Raw genomic sequence first — 19,705 nt, forward strand, 5'->3', positions numbered from 1 at the left:
AGGGAGGGAGGGAGGGAGGGGACGGAATCTCGCGCTCCCCGGGGCCTCGTAGGGGCCCTCGTGCTGGGCTTGGCGGCGGGGACTGCAGCTGTCGAGTTTTTTTTGTGTTGATGCATGCCATGGTTATCATTGCCGCGCCGGCAGTGGCGGTGGGGCAACTGCACCTCGAACTGGAAATTCATTCATTGTCGCAGCGAGAGGCGACGAGTTTCCTAAAAGTACGCACTGGTGCATGTCGTGCGGGGTGGGGTCTTTAACAAAACGGAGGTGGGGGGACGGAAGGGGTGAAATGCGGGGTTGAATGCATGGAAGTGTTTTCTTTGCGGGGATGGAGATCATACCGGCAAATGCTTGGCCAATGAGAATTCCAGAAGAGCGGATGCGCCGTTGGTGGTGACGGGGGCGACTAGGGGCGGATGCAGCCTCTCGGGAGATGGATGGGAGCCTAGAAGGGTACACGTAGTTGCTTGAATTTCCCAAATAAAGATGTTGATATTTGTATTATGGTGTCAAGAGCCCATAGAATCAAGCGGCAGCGCTTTAGGGGCGAAGGGCGACTAGGTGGTGGTGGTGGGCGGCTCGAACTGACCACCGACAACGACGGCACTTAGAGTAGTCCCAACTAGATAGAACCTATTTTTCTCCTCTCTATCTGAAGCTACCGGACAAAGCAGAGGGTCATGCTCCACGGCGCGTGCGCTGCGGAGACAAGCAGGTGCCCCCGGCATGTGTATGTGTGTATGTGCGCATGAAATGTGATGCATGACTGCATGTACAAACATACACACATACATGCATATATACATATGTGCCCATCCCCGGTGGACTCAGGAGGCGCTCCAGGGCGCACAGGAGACGTACAGTGAGTGGGTTGAGGACTGAGCACTGATTGGCCTCTGTGGACGTAGAGGCACTCGAAAGGAACTCCATTTCTCTCTCGTCTTTTCTTTCTGTCTCTGTCTCTTGTGTGCGCGCGCACGCAGTCGTGCAGCAGCCGTATGAACTCGCAGCAGCAATGCCGCCTCCTGCTCTAAGGGGCAGGCGGGCTTGAGGGGCTTAAATTGCCTGGGGCCCTTCGGGGTGGGTGGGTGGGTGGGTGGGGGCACTACAGAGTGGTGTTCCTTACTTCCCCGGACTAGACAGGGTAGCCCGGCTGCTGCAGGTAGTAGTAACAGTAGTATATGGGGGTATGGGTGAGACTAAATGCGTGTTTCGCTGTGTGTACGGATATGATGACAAGCGCGCGAGCTGTGTTTTTGCGTACGTTGAGAATCACCGCTTGGAAAGTACTGTGCAGGCAATCGTGCCGCATGCGAGATTCCTAGTCCTGTATGGCGTGAGCGGGCGGGAGATGTGCGTGCGGTGTGTGTTCGAACGTGGCAGATGGGGCGTGGTGTGGTTGGCTGCTCGGCATTGTAGGGAGGAGGGTGTCTGCTCGCGCTTTGCGCTACCCCGGCCACCGCCTCCAGGAGGCTCCCCCACTGGTGTGGTGTCCTGCACCTGGGCAGTAGGGAAAGGGCTCCAGGGAGGCTGTGGGATATCCCACCAGCGAGGGCAGTGAGGGAGGGATACTAAGGAGGGCTCATCCTCCTCCGCTGCCGCCGCCTTCTCCTCGGCATGGGCCCACATTGGGATTGGCTGGGCGCGGTGACCCCTGGCAGCACAGCTCAGCACGTCTCGCCGGAATAAACAATGAAAATTAATGCTTTGCTGAATGGCAATTTTTACAACCTTTGTTTCAGGTGTTAGGCCGTCAAGGCTGTTTGCGTCTCGTAATGCATTCTTGTTCGGAAATATTTTCATGATGTGCGGTTCACTTGACGGATGCTTTGCCTCGCTGTACACACGCAACTGTTTGCAACTGATTCTATAGGCCGCATCCGGCGGCGTCCGTCGGCGACCTCCAGCGGGCTCCCTTCCTTCCATTAGTCCTGTCACTACATTTTACAACTGCGATAACGGTACATGGGTACTTACCTCGCGGTTCGTTTCTTCATCCTAGCTAGCCAGCTCGGAGCTAGGCAGCTCGGAGCTAGGCAGCTCGGCATCCTATAGGCAGCTCGGAGAGGCGGGAATACGATATGACTCGGGTGGGCTCTGTGCTTGCGGTGCGTGGAAGCTTTGCGTCCCCAATTGCGTTGCTGTTGGTGTACTGGCTGGATGTCCTGGCTCATCCAATGCGCGTCTCTCTCCCCTTTCCCCAGGCATGCCAGGGATCCGTTTGTGTTGGGGTGTACGCAAATGTATGTCTGTGGTGTCAAAGGTCTAGCTTTGGGCTACAAAAACATACATACACACGGGTTTGGCACCACTGGTAAGGCGCGACCATTGCCCCCGGGAGATCCCGGGATCGATACCCGTTAGGGTCAAAAGTCCTTCCGATGGTGGAAGGCATTGCGCCCCTAGTTGATGGACGGTGGTGACCTGGGATAAAGTTAACCTGCGAGCCGACCAGGAACGGAGTTGCGCCGCTGTCGACCCGGCAGATTCCGTTGGATGCTGGTGGTGGGTGCGGAACCTGAGCGATCCACTGAGAAGTTGACTAGGGTGACTGGATGAGGGTGCCCCGAAATACCGGGGAAGGCAGGGTTTCGCAGGGTAGCTGCCACGGGCGAAGATACACCCCCCTGTTTCACACATCATACACACGCACACCAACGCGCGTGAACGGTGTCATTCACATGTTAACGTGGCCAAGGTGCTTTCTTTTAACACAGCCAACATCTGTGGCGGGCTGTGGGCTTTTATACTGACCGGAAAAAATGACAAATGCTCTGGCTGTGCGCGGAGTGTCATCGGAATGGATGCCCTGGAGAGTTGGGAAGGAGCGAATGTGTGAGCGAGGGTCATGCGGAAATATTCCCCGAACGTATTAATAAAAAATGCACTAACTTGTCGTATGGGGCGAGTTTCCTTCCAAATACGGTATTTGCAGCGCCCAAAAACAAAACCGCGGCGCGTTGCTCCTCGCGGCCCCGCGCGCTCAGACTGCAAAGAAATCCTGTACGCTGATTCCTCGCGCTGGACAGTACCATGCACCGTTGGGCTCTTCCCAACCTGCTTTGGATCCAGATCACCTGTCTATTGTTTGATCTTTCTGTGCGGAGTAGCAGCGGCTGCGTGCATCGCTCATCCGCGTTGGAACGCCTGTAACAAATCATTTTTTGATTAGGGCTTTATACAATTTATTAAAACTCGCACTGTAATAAACACTGTAACAATAACTCCTTTTACACTTTAATATCAAAACAGGAGTCTCATCTTCATGCCGCACTGAACAACAGGTAAAAGCTTCGCGACGCCCTTTTGTGATCGTGCGTGCCGTGCTGCTTTTCTTGTCGATGGCACGACGGCGCTGCGGGCCGTACGGCACCCTCCTCGACCGCTATAAGACGGGGCCCCTCTTGCTTTCTTCCCCAGGCACGTCATCGCTAGCCAGCCACTTCCCTAGCCACACAACAAAAGGCTCGTCTCCGTCTTAACTCGTCCCCAGACTTGTTCACCCGTCTCCCTTCGTGCCGCCCCCCGTTCCCTAGGCGGGGTCGACAGGTCCACCGTTAACTGCACTAGTGCCTGTCCTCGCCTGTCTGTTTGCCTGTCTGCCTTGTCAAGTGGATGCCATCCGCCCGCCACCTCCTCACCGCTTCCCCACGGTCTGCACAAACGCAGGGTACAGCTCCGGAATCATGTCCCCAGCCAGCATGGGCCGCCCCCATCTATTGTAAGCCCGGCGAGCCGCCTCCCGGACGACCTTACACGCCGCGTAGCCGCACAGAGCCACCGTGTCCGTGTCCAGGCCCTCTGCTCCATTTCCAGCCTCACCCTCCGCGGGAGTTTGCGGAGGAGCCTGCGGCATTGGAGACCTCGGGGGCTGCTGCTGCTGCTGCTGCTGCTGCGGTGATGGCGGTGGTAGTGGTGGTGTTCCCGTGGCTTCTCCTCCAGCCCTTTGCGCATTGGCTTTGTGCTTCGAGGCCCAGCCCAGGAAAGCGGCTGCCGTACCTGCGGGGTGTGCGGGCGTGTGTGTATGTGTGTGTGTGGGGGGGGGAAGTGACTGAGGCCCCGTTTGGCCCCTCCGCCTCCTCGCTGCACTCTTAACATCTGTGGCAACGGAGCTCTCTCTCTCTCTTTCCTGCACCTCCTGCTCAGCACCGCGACTGTGCTCATTCCAGGTCATTGCTCCTGGTAGCTCCACTGATTTACATCTACTAGACCCTATCTGGCTAATAAGCAACCCTTAGACATTTAAAAGCTTCTACGGGACGGCTTAGGTTAGCTGTTGCGTGGCAAGCCAGGTATGGGGGTGTCAAGGTCCACCAAGGCCCTCACGCAGCCCCACCCCACCTGCCAGCACATCTCCCTGCCCGCCACAGCGACGCTGTGAGCCCGGACTGGAGCAGCGCAGCAGGGGCTGCAGCAAGGCGCCCCCAGAGGTGGAACCCGCCGCGTCTCCCCCACCGGCGCTGCTGTTAGAGCCGCCGGCACCGGCACCGCCGCCGGCGTGGTCCCCGGGCCCGCACAGCAGGTCCACCTTGCCCTTGGCGAGCACCACTGGGCCGCGGAAGGCTGCCGCAGTCGCGGGGCGAGGAAGCACAACAGTGCATATGGAGGCACGAGGCAGCTTTACATAACATTAACGGTGCATGTCCTCGTCTATCGGAGGAGGAAAAGAAACGATAGAAAATGGGTTGATAAGGTACAGGTAGGAAAGGAAACAGAAAGCTGACGGGCCACGTGTACGCCCTATGCCACGGGACTTTGCTTTTACTTTTGCTTTTTTTTACAAATTGCCGACAGCAGGAGCCAGGACGGACTGACAAGACGCACAATAATTGGCTGCAGAGCAGTGTAACAACTCCACAAATTCCTTCGCAAACGCCCTAGCCAGGTCATGTCACATACCTTGTAACTATCGATTCGACCCCACCGGACACCGGCAGCGAGGCCCCAGCGGCGCAGCTCTACACGCGACTTCCCCCGCCGGCCCCCAGCTTCGCTCACCTTGCGCCACCCTCGGGGCATGCTCCAGCCAGGCGTCCGACATCTGGCCCGGCAGTTGCAGCCCAACTGCCTCCGCTATGCGCCCAAGCTCCGCCACATTGGGTGTCAGGATGCAGGGCCGGTAGCCAATCACCGTGTCAGCGGCCTGGAGCCAGCAGCGGCGCAAGAGGGGAATTCATCCGGGCGCAGGTGGAGAGCACAGCAGGGCACAGGGCATCGCTGTTACGGCTGTTGAGGTGCGCGTCAACAGCTCCGGTGACTCCAGGCTTGGATTGGACCGACAGAGGGACGTGTTGGAAGTGACCGACACTACTCATATAATACCAGTGAATGGTAACCACAGTAATAGGACCCAACGGGGTCCGGCGCTTTGCTGGTCTTAACAGCAACGGTTGGTGCCTTCCTGAGCGGACAGATAGACAGATAAACAGGCAGGGAGACAGACAGACAGACAGAGAGACAGACAGGGAGACTGCAGACAGGGCCTAATCGTCATCTTGTCGTCATCTTCAGCCTGGCCGCGCGCCGCCAGACGAGCGATACAGCACCACAGCTACAACCCATCAGTCTCCGGGGCCCCTGCTCCATTCCCCCGCGGGCGGGCGCAATGTGGAAGGTCCCGACCGCCACAGCGCCATCCCAACCGTGTCAGCAGCGCGCCCCCACAAACATCCACCATCCGGCACTCGGCTCGCGCCAAGGGACGATTTTCCCGCCCCCCCAACATGTCGGGGGCGCAACACCAGTTCCGCAAGGAACCAAGCCCACGTGGACGAAGACCCGAAAACTCGCCTTGGCCACGATATGGGTGAGGGCGCTTCCGTCCACCACCAGCGGCAATCCTAGCCTTCTGATCTCGAGCATGAGCTGCCGTGAGGCGGAGCATACGGCAGGGTCGGCGCCCAGGCCAGGGCCCACCACCACAGCTGAGGCCCTAGAGATCCAAGGCAGGATGCGGGAGACGGCCCGAGCCACTGCCGCCTACATAACATACCCACCCGAGCCCGAGGAACGGGGTGGAGGAGCAGCAACAGCCGCAGGATCAGTCTTCAACGTCGCAACGTGGTAACAGACGTATCGGGCTTTACGGCAGTAATCTGCAGAAGTTGAACGGCGGTGGAGGAGAGAAGGACAGGCTCGGGGCGCCCTCCATTTGGCTCTTGGCAGATCCCCCACGCGGGTCAAAAGCTTTGCCCCGTTATGAGAACGAGGGGGCAAGCGCGGAGCACATCACAGGGAACATCGGCAAGGAGCCGGCTCCTCCCTTGCCCTTCCCAGTGTCAGGCCGCGCCGCCTCTTGGAGGGATGCGACATGCGAGGAAGACTGACGTGAAAGCGGACACGGTCGCAAGCTGCACCGTCGAGGAGCCGAATCAGGCACCCCGCGCGGGCGGCCGCACCTCATCCACTGGGCCGTCCTCTTCACCGGGCGGCATCTCCGGCAGGTACGGCAGCACCATCAGCTCGGGGCTGTAGCACTTGATGGCCGTTGCGGCGGACGGCGTGCAGATGACGTACGCCATGTCAGCACCTACCTGGGGTGGTAAGGGAAGGTAAAGGAGAAGACCACCGCTCACTCCGAGAATGACTCCACCGAAAGATGGAGGGATGACAGGGCCAATGACTAGGGGAGGGGGTAAGTCGCGGCACGGACTTCGACACAGCAAGCAGCGCAGCGTACCACAGCATGTTATGTCACAGGTCGCTGCACGTCACGCGGGCTCCTTTTAACCCCGTCACCTCGTCAAGCACCGGATTGCGCATGGCAGTCTGTGCTGAAATGTATGGCAAGGCAACCTCTTGGCTTTTGGGTTAGTTGTCCTGTCCGTTATGGCAGAAAGCTAGGGCGGGTGAACCATGGGTCGATGCTGCCAACGTACCCGCAGCGCGGACATGGCAGCGAAGAAGGGCGCGCCTGTGAACTCCAGGCAGCCGCCCACGACCGCCACCTTGCCGTGGGCGCCCTTGTAGTTGCCACCTGCATCAGCAACACGCGTAGACCGAGCAGCAACGCACCGAAGGCAGCTAGGGAGAACCGTTGGTTGCGTCACATGCGCCAGCTAATGAAATCAAGCGTGCATGTCCGCACAGTTTATATCATCCCAAGTTTTGCCGGGGTCCGGAGCGTACCGAGTCTGGGTACGAGCCGCTGAAACCTGGCAATGGCCTGGTCGTCTATCTCGATGTCGTCGCCTCCCATGGAACTCATTGCCGCCGTGATGGTGGAGTTCAACTTTTGCGACCTGAAGACCTGTGAGGCACACTGTTAAGAATTACTGCAGTGCTTAAAGGAACTACCTCCGCTCCGGAAACTACAGCATGGTGCGAGCAACCCGATTACGCAGATTTCCAGCAAAGACCGAAATCTTTGAGAAACGGCACGGACCTTGGTACCGGCGATACGTATGGCGCTACCGTGATAGCAGAACGGGGTAGGGACCGATCGTGCAGCCGATAGGAGTGATCGACAACGGGAATGCATATTTCATATTTAAGCACAGCGGCAAGGCAACCCTGGCTTGCCGATTGGCCATTGGTGGCGTCCGTGGTCGTTAGAAGAGTGTTGCAGGCAACTGAAAACGTCCAATCGCGAAAAGAACTGATGGTGTCGTTTGTTATGTGGCTATCAGCATACAGTATCCTCAACGGTGGTAGGCTAAAAGGTAGCAACATGAACATTGAAATCAATCTGATGTTCCTTACTGGATAGCCCGATCCTGCTAATGTATCAGAGGTGGACTTCCGGTTCGAAATACTTTAACGAACCAATGTATACAACAAGCTGCCGATTGGCTCACCTGTCCAATCAACGCTGAGGAGCTGTAGTTTGCATCTTTGATATCCTGCCGGGAGACGGGATACAGCATCTATAATACCCTGCTGGGGAGACGGGGTATCAGCTGTTATGGCTGAAGCACGAAACAAACCTCGTGGAGAGCTAGCAGAGCTTAGCGCTCAGCTGCAGAATCTTTGCACAGCAGGAAAGCGGACTGAACGAGAGCTTCGGAACGCGAAGAAAGATGTCTTTAGGAAGGTTGTTAACTACATGACTCTGGGCATGGACATGTCCGGCCTTTTCCCCATGATGACGTCGTGCGCGAACCTGAGCGCCGATGATTTGGTCCTGAAAAAGATGCTTTACCTGTACCTGACGCACTACGCCTCACAGACACCAGATTTAGCCTTGCTTACAATTAACCAGCTGCAGAAAGACTATGCAGACCAAGATCCCATGATTCGGGGTCTTGCTCTGCGCAGTCTGTGTTCGCTGCGCGTTGCCAACTTCCTGGAGTACGTGGTGAGCCCGGGCGCAAGGTCTTCGAGTCATATTGGGGTACTGGATGATAGGACGTGGGGCCCATAGACACGGAGCTGCCGGAGTTGCACGTGTCTGGGTTAGGGTGAGGTGGGTAAGGGGATGGGTGGTAATGTGCGGGGTAAGGGTGGCCTGGGCCTTGGGCGGGAAATAAAACAAGGCTCGCTTGCAATACTACATATCGGTTTGTTGAACACTTTGGTATGCCTAGCCTAGCTTCCCTCTTTCCAAGGGGAGGAACGGGGTCGAACAGCTACCAACACCTGCGTGTAGCTGTCAGCATCATTTTAGCCATCCCGCCCATGCAAATGCCGGCCAACCGCTTAGGGCCTCCAATCTATCGTCGCCACCTATCCTGTTCCCTGTACTCTCCCGGACCTGCCCCGGGATGGTAGGTTACGCCAATTATGACGGGACTCGGCGATCGGCATCCGTACGTACGGCGTACGGCAGTGATGGGCGTCCTCAAAGTGCATCACATTGATTCGACAGCGGTCGCGCAGCACGGTAGGCGGCGGGGGGTGGGGCACTGGCAGGGGTTGCCCGGCTTCACACCCGAGCATCAACCAGGCGGCATGACGAGGGGCGTTGGTGATGCAATTCGGTGCTCAGGACCCGACGACAGCTCCTGTCTCCCTTCCCTGCGCTGGCGCAGGCATGGTGGTGCAAGTCAAGCGGCTCCTGGCCACTGACACGGATGTACAAGTCATCGCAAACTGCCTGTCGGTGCTCATGCAGGTAGGAAGTGATCAGCCACGTGCTCTTTCGGACAAAGTCTTGGTTGGCGTTGACCTCTCCCCTGACCTCCCCCCGCGACCTGGTGCGGACTTGAGCCACCCAGTTAGGCCGTGCCACACGCACACATGGGGCCCAAGAGGTAGAGGAGCTTGGGGCGAGGGGTGAGACCCAATTCCAGGCATGTTACTTTGAAGGTAACCCAGATGGGCCCGGCTGGGTGCACTGGAAGCCAAGGCTTCGAGTTGCTCAATGCGCACTCGACCACCAGCTCTGACTTTGCCAACTCCCCTGTGCAAGCCTTCGCTCGTCAGGATGTCCATATCACTGCTGCTGCTGCTGCGGATGCACTGCCGCCCCGGTCCGGTGCCCGCGCGCCCCTAACCTCCCGTGTTGTCGCAGCTGGAGCCACCCAGCCGTCTGGCGGAGAAGGCGCTCGTGTACTCACTTCTCAACCGCATCAAGGTGCGCTGGAGAAAAACGGCATGGCTCGTTGCCAGCCATGCCATGCCATGCCGGGGACGTAACGTATATCCAGGATAATGTGCTTGGTCTCCATCGTACCAGAACGGTGTGTGGTCCCCATAGACGGCATCAGGCGGTTTTGTTCTGTGGGACAATACGAAGTGATGCGCTCTATTCTTCCCGGCCCTCGTCGTCGCCTGCGCCCTGCTCTTTTCACTGGCCACTTCCCTTGCGACCAGCGCAACTCCCACCGTTATGTTTACCTCTCTCAGGAGTTCAGCGACTGGGGTCAGTGCCAGGTGCTGCAGTTGGCGACCCACTACACGCCCACCTCCGAGGCGGAGGTGTATGACATGCTTAACGCGCTGGAGGACCGTATGGGCCACGTGAACAGCGCCGTGGTGATGGCCACCATCGGTGTGTTTTTGCGCCTCACCATTAACATGACGGCCACACATCAGCAGGTTCGTGAAGGGCTGGGGACTGGGAACAGCCCTTTGGGGCGATGTGTGTGTGTGGGGGGGAGAGGTTGCACGGAGGGATGGATGATGGTTGTAGGGAGGGAATGTTGTAGTTTGGCCTGGAGGTGAATGGTCCGTGTTGGGATCTTTGGGGAGGGGATGTTTTGACTGTACTGCACCCCGAAGTGGTGCTGCTGCTGGTGGCGGCGGAAGTGGTGGTCGAGATGGGGGTGTTGAATGGTGGGTGGAAGTGCTGCGGCAGCGGGCTCTTGGATCGAGGCTGCGAAATACGGATTCTCGTTGTTTCGCGCTGCGCGTTGGGCCGCTAGCGCCGGCTCCATAGGCTTGGTTACAGCCAGTCCAGGCATCCCTGCAGCATTACACGCTTCAGCTTTTGTGTGCAGGCACGGCCATTGATGACTGCTGGTGTAGGGCCTGTGTTTTCGCCACAAGGCCAGTTGGGTTATTGCGCCCGCGCCACAGCTCTTGCTTTCCTGTGGGTACTGTGGGTACCTGCTCACCGCCCGTCGGGTGATTTGCACAGTGAATATGCCACCATGGTGGCCTGTCTACCCATGCTTATTCGCGCTATCTTCACCCGCACCTGTTTGCACCCGGTATTCGATCTCAGGTTCTGGAGCGCATCCGGGAGCCCGTCAAAACCCTCATCAGCAGGGATGACGCGCCCACCGCCTACGCGGCGCTGTCGCACGTGCTGCTGCTGGTGCAGCGTGCGCCAATGATTTTCGAGAATGATGCGGTGGCATTCTTCTGCCGCACGCACGACCCGTGGTTCGTCAAGAAGCTCAAGCTGGAGATCCTGGCGGCAATCGCAAGCACGTCCAATGTGTACGACATCGTCACAGAGCTTACCGAGTATGCTCGTGACATAAGCCCCACCATGGCCCGCGAGGCTGTCCGTGCGGTGGGTGGGGGCTGGTTGGGGTGTTTGGCACTTGCACACGTTCCGCAGTCTCCGTCGTATCTGCGGTAGTGTCCCTCCTCGCGCCTCATGACAACCTACATGTTTGCAGGTGGGTCGTATCGCACTGACAGTCCCCGATTCCGGTGGCATCGTGGAGCGGCTGCTCATGTTCCTGGACGGCAGCTCCGAGCATCTGGTGGCGGAGGCGCTGGTGCAGCTCAAGGACGTGCTCAGGCGCTACCCGGACGTGGCGCATGTGTGCGTGGGCAGCCTGGGAGACCTGGCGGTGCATGGCAACATCTCCGAGCCGGCGGCGCGAGCTGCGTTCGTGTGGATCCTGGGTCAGTTTGGCGGCCTGGTGCAGGTGAGGCAGGAGAGGAGAGGGAGGAGCCTCACTCAAATCCGGTGTGGCTTGTGTTGGTCACCTACGTAACTCTTAAGATTGGCGGATGGTACGGTCGCATGGCCTCTAGGCAACAGTCCAGCCAATGCCAGACAGGACCAGACGCGGGCCCGGTGAGGTGTGGTGTGGTGGGGCGTGCAATGTGAGTGTGCGGACGCGGAAGAAAGGGGACAAAGGGAGCAAAAGGTAAAAGGAGGAAGGGCTTCGCAAGCGCGGCTCGGCTGCCTGATGCTGTGACTGTTGGTCCGTTTCTTGTACACGTCCATTTGGTGGTGTCTCCTTGCAGGACGCCCCCTACCTTCTGGAGCCCTTCGTAGACGGCTTCGCGTCGGAGGACCCCTCGGTACGTCTGGCGGTCCTAACGGCGGCCGTGCAGCTCTTCTTCCGGAGACCGGCCGAGGTCAAACCCATTCTGGGGACGGCGCTGTCTGCCGGCATTGCCGACAGCCACGCTGATGTGCGCGACCGGGCGTTGATGTACTACAGGTACGGATGCTTTTGGCGGGGCCGGTTCTCTGTGGTGGGCACACGGTAGGCAGCCACACTTACCGGGCACACCAAGTCCACCAGGTGCAGAATGCTGTGGCGAGTCGGTGCTTTGGTTTGTCGGAGGCATTGGCGCCTCCTTTGGCTTCCAGCGAAAGGGTTCACAGCTTCGGACTTGTGGCCCTTGTGTGCCAACTCCATCCTGGCCCGCGGGAGGCTGCTGGTGCTGGCTGTTGTCCGCGGATTGTTTCCACAAGCCGCTGGCCACTTCACTTGAGCGACGGCGCACTTGTCGCGTCGAGTGCATATTTACATTACTGCAATAGGTTACTCGAGCGCTTGGTTAATGATTACGGTTTAGAGAGACTGCTCATTACTGCATGTTGCTTCCTGGCTGGCCGTACTCGTACTCGCAGGTTGCTCAGGACAGACGCAGCCGCAGCGGAGCGTGTGGTGGCTCCCCCCCTGCTAGTGGTGCCCTGGTTCAGTGAGGCGCTGTCACCGGAGGCCAAGGAAGCCATCTTTGCGGAGTTCAACACGCTGAGCGTTGTCTTCCAGCAGGTGCGTCATGGCCCTCATGCATTACAGCCACACGGCTACGACTGCGGCTCGACCACTGTGGTGGCAATGATGAAGCATCTATGGCTGCATTCAGGGGGCGTCTTCCTGTGAAGCTGGTTATGCCGGTTGTTCTGTAAGGTTGCGGATGAACGGGGTTCTGGCGGTTGCGTGGCGGTTCGAACAGCACCATTTCCAGGGTATCTAACGGTTTCCGTGTCGTGCCATCCTGATCGGTTGGCGTCCCCGAATGCATTATCCGCAGCCCGCGGCGGCCTTCATCGAGCGCCAGCCATACCATTCCCTCGAGGCCGAACCGGAGCCGCCCAGCCAGGCGCCGACCACAGGTAAATGTTCTCCTCCGCGCCCTTAGTCTGGCCAAAGAAGCTAAAATGCGCAGAAGGGTCATTTTTTTCCAAAATGTGCTCGAACGTGTACGCGAATGATCCCTACGTCCTTCTTGGCCCTCCTGGCTGGATGGCCCCCATCAGACCTGCTTGCCCTAGAAGCCCCCGAGCTACTAGGTGCCGACCGCTCCACGAACCTGCTTGCGGATGCGGACGGAGCGGACCTGGTGGGTGTTGGTGCGGACTTGTTGGACCTGGATATCACCGCCGGCACAACAACTGGCGGCAGCAGCGCCGCAGCAGTGCCATTAAACGCTGGCGGTTATGGAGCAGGACCCGGACCCGGGCTAGGTTCAGCGGCCGGGCCCCAGCCGCCGTTGCAGCGGCCTCCGCCGCCAGCTGTGGACCTGCTTGGTGGCTTCGGCGGGGAGACCCTGTCCCATCCGCCGCCGCTAACGCAGCAGCAGGCGTTGGGTGGGCGGTTTGCTGCACCTGGGCAGCACATGCAGCCATCAGCGGTCGGAGGGCTGGGAGGCATCCCCGGCGGATATGCGGGCCAGCCTGCTCCTGGGCCCATGGCAGGCATCGGGCCAGGGATACCTGGTCATGGCAACTTCTTCGTCGATAACGGCGTGGGGCTGGGGCTGCCAACAGCTGCTGGCCCGGCTCCTCCCGCACCTGTGCCGGAGCTGGTCTTGAACCCCAAGGTGAGCTATCGCGGGGTCACTTTGCATGCATAGAAGGAATCGTACATGGCTTCATGATGCAATGGGTTATTCGTCTTGTAGGCACCTGGACAGCGTTATTAAGCGCTTGGGAGGTCGCAGTAGTGTATTTCTCTAGTAGTGGCATTTTGTCGTATCCTCCTAAATGCATGTGTTCCCCGCGGCCTCGCCTTCCTGATGTGAAAAGCTGCCTCAGCGTCCTTTCTGTTTCCCTCTTCGTCACGTGTGCACAGGCCCGCGTTGCCGCCGGGGCGTTTCAGGAGGAGTGGAAGCGCCTAACCCCCGCACACTGCAGCACACTCAGTGTTAGCCCTGCCACGGTTGCGGCCATTGTCGCCAACAACCACCGCGACTTCACACAGCATATGACACAGGCGTACATCCACACCATTGCGAGCGGTGGCCAGGCGCCCAGCTTCAGGTGCGGTAGCGAAACGGCAGCCCTGCTCAAAAGCAGGCAGGACGCGCTTCCTTTTCGCATGTGCAGAAACACTGCTGTCTTGTAGCCGCGCGTATATGCCCGTCAGGAGTACGTCGTCCGCAACACGCTCCCCACCGATCTGTATCGAATAGATTACTATATGCCTTCGGGGTGTTAAAGCGCAAGGAGCCAGGTGTTCTTGGACTATGGCGAGGCTAGCGTCTTCTGAGAGGAATTACGATCATGTTTTTGGTTACCGGTCGTGCTTATCAAGATTATTGCCATCCACGACGCCTTTCGTTTACTTTCTCCACCTCCCAGGTATTATTTCTACGGACAGAACGCTGGCCAGTCGGCCGCGTTGTACCTTGTGGAGCTGCTGCTGCGGTCGGACACCGGCAACATGCAGGTCACGGTGAAGACTGCAGACACGGCTTCCTTGCCAGCGTTTCTGGAGTTGTGGAATGCATGTTTGACGGGGTTCCTTGTCATGAGCTGAGGTCTTGCTCCATGTAAGGAACCTCGGTCGCGAACCTGTTCCGCGCGTATGTGCTGGCAGTTGTGTAAGGTGGGGATGGTGGCGCGTGGACAGCAGCCGAGGGTAGCTGGTTGGAGTCATAGGATTCGGTGACTGATTTCCTCAATTGTGGTGGAAAGGTATTACCACGATTGCGCGGTCGATACAGGCAGTGAAAGGACTAACAACAGACTCCGTTGGTTACAAAAACATGTCATTACGTATGTACGTATGTCATGAGTAACAACCCCCAGGTTACAACTTCCAAACCATGTTTCGGCTTCCGGACTACTACTACCGTTGTTATATAGCCATCAGATATGTCTTCACACGTTACCTAAATGTATCGCTTCATCACTGCATCAACTCGACGGTGACATCCTACGCACGCTCCCGTGTATGGTCTGCAGATTCCTTACTCGTGGCCGGCATGGCTGTCCTGACGTTACCACACTCAATATAACCTAGGACACCACCTCCGTATCAATTTCCTCGCTTATCCTGGCTTTCTTCATGGCAGGTTCATCGGGCCTGCGAAGCAAACAAAGCGTACAAGACGGGTTCCATCGTTAGGGGCTTCTAATTGCGTACGAACAGCATTGTATTTGACCAACAAAAGAAGTCACACAAACATATCCGTCTGAAGCGCATTACAAGCAGCACAAAGATCCAGAAGACTCAAGGCACGGTCGCGCGTGTCAAGAGGCGGTAGCGCGTGCTTAAGGGGACGACGGTCCTGCCAGGCGGTTAGCCAGGTGGCTGTCGCGGTGAATGCTGGAAGATTATGTAGGACATTCTGAGCCGGATGGCGAAGACACGTTGCACTTAAGCAAACGGTGTCTCACGAGGTCTTGGGAGCAGTTCGACCTCTTCCCCTGGTCTTAAATAACCAGTAAACCCAATAGCGAGCCAAGCAATGCATGGAAAGCCCCGCGCGGCCGCAGCATGGCATGCCGCACACTCACCGCCGCCGCTGCTGCTTTGGTGGGACTCACTTGGCCAGGCATGACTGCAGCCCCTCCAGCAACTCCTCCCGCTTAAGATTTTTGCCGATGAACACCACCTTGCTAATGCGCTTCTCGCCCTCCTTCCATGGTCGCCCTACACCCTCCGCGCTCGAGGAGAATTGCAGCAGCATGTGCACCCCTTGGAAGACGTGCCTGCAAGGGACAGCAACCCGAGGTTCAGAGGATATCGGAACCTCCTCCCCAGCCTCCGTCCACGTTTATAGCCCACTTCCCTGACACCGGCCTCTCGTCCACAAGCAATGGCATAGCCACGACTGAAACCAAATCAAAACATTCCATTACAGTAGATCCAATGGGATACACTGGACCTTCCCTGCCGTTGCTGGCGTACACTGTATTCGGGTGCGGGCAACACCGGTGAACCTGCGTCGTTCCTTCAGGATACAACCGGTTCATCATAACGTAGCTCTGCGTCCACTCCATTTCACTCACTTGTCACTGGAGCCCATAATGGACAGGATGCCCTTGGAACGGTAGAGATCTGGTCCGCGCTCTTGCAGCAGCTTTGACAGCCACACATTTAGCTTTTGCATGTCCAGCTCGCCCTCCAGCTGGAAACCCACGCTGGTCACACGGTCGTCGTGCTTGTGGTCGTGGTGGTGCTCGTGCTTGCCTTTCCCCTGCTTCCCCTCCTTACGGTGCTCCTCGTCATGCTCGTGGTGGTGCTTGCCGTCCTTGCATTGCTCGTCGCATTTGTGGTCATGGCCGTGGTGATGGTGGTGGTGTTCGTGATCATGGCCGTGATCGTGATCCTCGCCAGTTTCCTGCGCTCACGGCATCAGAACCCAGAACGCCTGTGACAAAGTTCTCTGGGAAAGCAGGTGCCTGCAGAATAAGAAATGTGAAGCCTCGGCAACACCACTGTCGGTTCTGTAGCTATATCCATTCCATGGCGTCAGATCTGCCGGCAGCCTCAGCCTCAGCCTCAGCAGCGGGGCTTCTGGACGAGGACGATAAAATGGCCGCCAAGGCCAGCCACCATCTCGTCGCTAAACCTCAGCCGCAGCATAATTCCAATAGTCCACTTATGCTACTAGACGCCGCCTCAGTTTCGACCCTGCAACTCAAACTCAATGGTGGCTCATCCGCACAATCAGACATGCTGCCAGGCCCTCCCCGACATCTGTGGGGGAACATCCCTTTTCCCGCGACCCAGGCAATGAAACCCTTCCCACTCATCCGATCATCTAGATGACAGCCTAACCGCAGTACCCCGTGGTCCCTGAGGCCGCCGCACCCACCAGGAACTCCGGATCCATGGCCAGCAGCCGCTCAAGAGAAAAGGCATTGATGCCCAGCAGCCGTGACACATCCACCGCGCTGTGCTGACACTCGATGACCTCGACAGGCTTGTTAATGTGCTGCACGTAAAGAGCACCGGGTCATGGAATGACCGTCGCCGCACTTTAGGGGAACAACAACAACAACTGTCATCTTGGGCGTCTCGTGACTTCAGGCAATTAGAGGAACCATCTGCCATGAGACGCAGATAGTGCTGTACCGAATTCCTTGTTGCTGCTTCAATCATCTTGGCAGCAACCAAAAATGCACGGCCGCGATTTCGCCGGCACCCACAAGATCGCTCAGCCCCGCATGGCGCTCTTGCCACCGAAAGCGCATTACGTGTCAAATCCCTAGGAACTCCCTTGCCTTGATCCGTTCTTTGACGTCCTCCAGCTCCTCGGCCGAGACCAGGTCAGTCTTGTTGAGGAGAATCTTGTCCGCGAATGCCACCTGCTGCACGGCCTCGTTGACCACCCCGTCCGGCTTGACGTCGTTGAGGTGCTGCATCACATGCTTGGCGTCCACCACCGTCAGCACGGCATCCAGCACGCAGGCGTCCTGCGGCCGGGTTTCCAATCAGGGCGGGCGGAAGAAGGGGTACCAACCGGCAGTTACGTCATGTCCCACACCACCGTCCAGCCGGAACGTTAACCCTGGACTCAGCTGGAGGCACGCTGCCAAGATTGTGAACGTCGGCTTGAAGGATTCCGTGTGCAAGGACACCAGCTTCAAGGACGCACCACTGTGTTCCTGTCCAGTGCAGCCCAGCTCAGCTCTGCCCTACCTTAATGTTCTCATCCACGAAGAAGGTCTGGATCACGGGCGCTGGGTTAGCAAGCCCGGTAGTCTCACTGCAAACCACGAGTTAAGGGAAGGGCCCATCGCCAGATGCCATCACGAATTGTTCTTGGGAGCAAACATATTGTGATACAATATGTGCTGCACTTGGGCGGGTGGAAACTCCTGCGTGCCTCCTGCGCACCCTTGCACCCTTGCAACGACAAATCGAAACATCCACAGGGGTTACCGACAAGCTGCGAAGGCTGAGTCCCTAAGGTGTGAAAAACCCGCCGAAAGCAGCTGTGTATGTCCCTGCCTGCCTGTCTGTCTGTCTGTCTGTCTATCGCTCACGTTAATGGCTGTAAGCCTGATGCTCACAGCCAGTCGTGGCCTAGGAGCGTCACTCAAGGGCCCTGATCAGCTCGCCACCATCACCACATACTCACATCATGATAGCGTCGAACTTGCCCTTGCGCTTGATGAGCTTGTTGAGAATGCGAATCAGGTCCCCACGCACCGTGCAGCACACACAGCCATTGTTCATCTGCAGCGAAGGCGAAGAAAGAGAAGGCAGTGCAAGTAGGACCAACACTGTTCAGCGCCCCGGTGAGTGCGCCGGGGGCTGGCCAGGCATGGTTCAGCCCCGGGGTGTCATCCACGAGCCGTGCACATGTGGGGCCTCCAGGACAGGTGGGTCAAGTAGGTCCTGTGCCGTCTTTATAGGTAGAACATTTTGCGATTGTAACGGGCTGCCAGATACTTCGCGGCATGGGGCCCACGAGATGCTGTTGAAGAGCGGGGCATCATGCTGGGCCCCTGGGATATGCGACATGGCCTTGGCACTTTGAGAGCGCTTCTTCAACAAGAGCTCTCAGCAAGAACGGGGGACTCATTAGGTGCGTACCTCGAAAATCTCCTCCTTGCTCTCCATGACAAGGGCATCATCAATCCCAACCTGCGAGCATGCGGGTGGACCCGGAAAACCCGAACAGCGAAATGGTGCTTAAGCACGCATGGCGAACTGCACTTTTCGCCCATAAGAAGCTGGTGCAGAGGATTACAGTCCAGCACCGGGTGGTGCCGTCCGTCCGGGTGCGTCCGGCTGTGGCCACAGCAAGACCCAGACGAAGGTTGCGTCCTAACCTCCCGTCGAGGCACAGCCGCTTGCTGTAGCTGCTCAGTCACCTCCAGTCCCTACCGTTTCATCATGAGGAACGCAGATGTAGTTCCATATGCTTTCCATTACATGTTGCTCCTAATTGGGGCCATTTACTGGTCGTTTACCGTTCTCACCTCGCCGAATTCATTCTCGATAACAGCAATCTTTTTCCCATGATTAGCGTTTAATATGTGGTTCACAAGAGTTGTTTTTCCGGCTCCTGCACAACCACGCCAAACGTTCAAGTGGTGATCAACGACAGTTTCCCCCCTATAATGCAGCGGTCATCCTACCAAGGAACCCTGTAACTACGGTGATGGGTATCTTGCTGTTAGCCTCTTCCGGCATGTTGCCAACACCTAGTCGGGTGAGGCCGGCAAAGACGTTCCGGAAACAAGGCGGCACCTAGAGCTAGCCGTGCCCGTATAACTTTGGAATACAGAGCGAGGCCTGCTGTAACGCAAATCTCGTAGCTGTTTCTTAGATTCCTATGCTTGCCAGTTTATGCTTTGCCGGTTGCCAAAGAACGCTCTGGAACCAAACACCTACACGCAAATGAAACTTCTCTAGTACAGCTAGAACGGTGGGTATAAACTCTTAGCAAGTTAGATATCCTGTAGAAAATTTAACCTAAGCCTGCCTATCTCCAGAGCCTGTGGAATGCCCAACTGCAGCCGTTGGGCATATCCGGCAGGAGAGCGAGGTTACCGCGTGCAATCAGGGTCTGCCATGCAAATTTCAAGAGGCTGAAGCAATTCTCACCATTCCCGACATTACATGGGTGCAGTTAGGGTTACAGCAGGATAGACAGGCGTGCGCACTATCTATGGTCTGCGTTGTCCCTAACTCCCTAGGGTTCCGTTGCACTTCTCTGTGCACATGACACATGCACACGACGCCCTATGAGCGCCCGAACCACTTGTTTCCCGAGTTTGGCATGGCACATATACCTGGCTCCAATCTGTGTTTAACACAGATTGGAAATTATAAAGAGCTAGAATCTGCCAGAATACTTAGCTTAGCAAAGCTTCTGCCAAGGGCCGATCCTACAGCCAGACTAACATACGTCACTCCTGGCACTCAAGAAATGCTCCTCC

The 19,705-nt window shown here is 57.5% G+C and overlaps 3 protein-coding genes across 3 annotated transcripts; 1 reads left to right on the forward strand and 2 right to left on the reverse strand.

Annotated features, from left to right (window-relative positions):
• Positions 1-3,637: 3,637 nt before the first annotated feature.
• VOLCADRAFT_116306 (uncharacterized protein) lies at positions 3,638-7,198 on the reverse strand (the record flags this gene model as incomplete). The annotated part of the gene is made up of 8 exons (XM_002947158.1): positions 3,638-3,999; positions 4,342-4,563; positions 4,999-5,143; positions 5,767-5,865; positions 5,917-5,979; positions 6,399-6,533; positions 6,879-6,976; positions 7,129-7,198. The coding sequence occupies 8 exons, from the start codon at positions 7,196-7,198 to the stop codon at positions 3,638-3,640; spliced, it is 1,194 nt and encodes a 397-aa protein (XP_002947204.1).
• Positions 7,199-7,903: 705 nt separating this feature from the next.
• On the forward strand, positions 7,904-14,339 carry VOLCADRAFT_56821 (uncharacterized protein; the record flags this gene model as incomplete). The annotated part of the gene is made up of 14 exons (XM_002947021.1): positions 7,904-8,296; positions 8,710-8,821; positions 8,970-9,088; positions 9,452-9,514; positions 9,787-9,978; positions 10,607-10,900; positions 11,010-11,264; positions 11,590-11,789; positions 12,206-12,350; positions 12,613-12,700; positions 12,872-13,015; positions 13,229-13,401; positions 13,653-13,840; positions 14,162-14,339. 14 exons carry the CDS (start codon positions 7,904-7,906, stop codon positions 14,337-14,339), a joined length of 2,544 nt encoding a protein of 847 aa, XP_002947067.1.
• Positions 14,340-14,545: 206 nt separating this feature from the next.
• VOLCADRAFT_103294 (uncharacterized protein) lies at positions 14,546-19,072 on the reverse strand. The gene is made up of 10 exons (XM_002947159.1): positions 18,902-19,072; positions 18,743-18,828; positions 18,354-18,404; positions 17,896-17,993; positions 17,454-17,520; positions 17,036-17,227; positions 16,627-16,746; positions 15,818-16,149; positions 15,353-15,517; positions 14,546-14,888 (listed from the first exon to the last, which is right to left on the reverse strand). Exons 1-10 carry the CDS (start codon positions 18,954-18,956, stop codon positions 14,822-14,824), a joined length of 1,233 nt encoding a protein of 410 aa, XP_002947205.1. The 5' UTR covers positions 18,957-19,072; the 3' UTR covers positions 14,546-14,821.
• Positions 19,073-19,705: the final 633 nt, after the last annotated feature.

The sequence above is a fragment of the Volvox carteri genome, assembly GCF_000143455.1.
Source record: "Volvox carteri f. nagariensis unplaced genomic scaffold VOLCAscaffold_5, whole genome shotgun sequence".
In the NCBI taxonomy this organism is placed as follows: Eukaryota; Viridiplantae; Chlorophyta; class Chlorophyceae; order Chlamydomonadales; family Volvocaceae; genus Volvox; species Volvox carteri.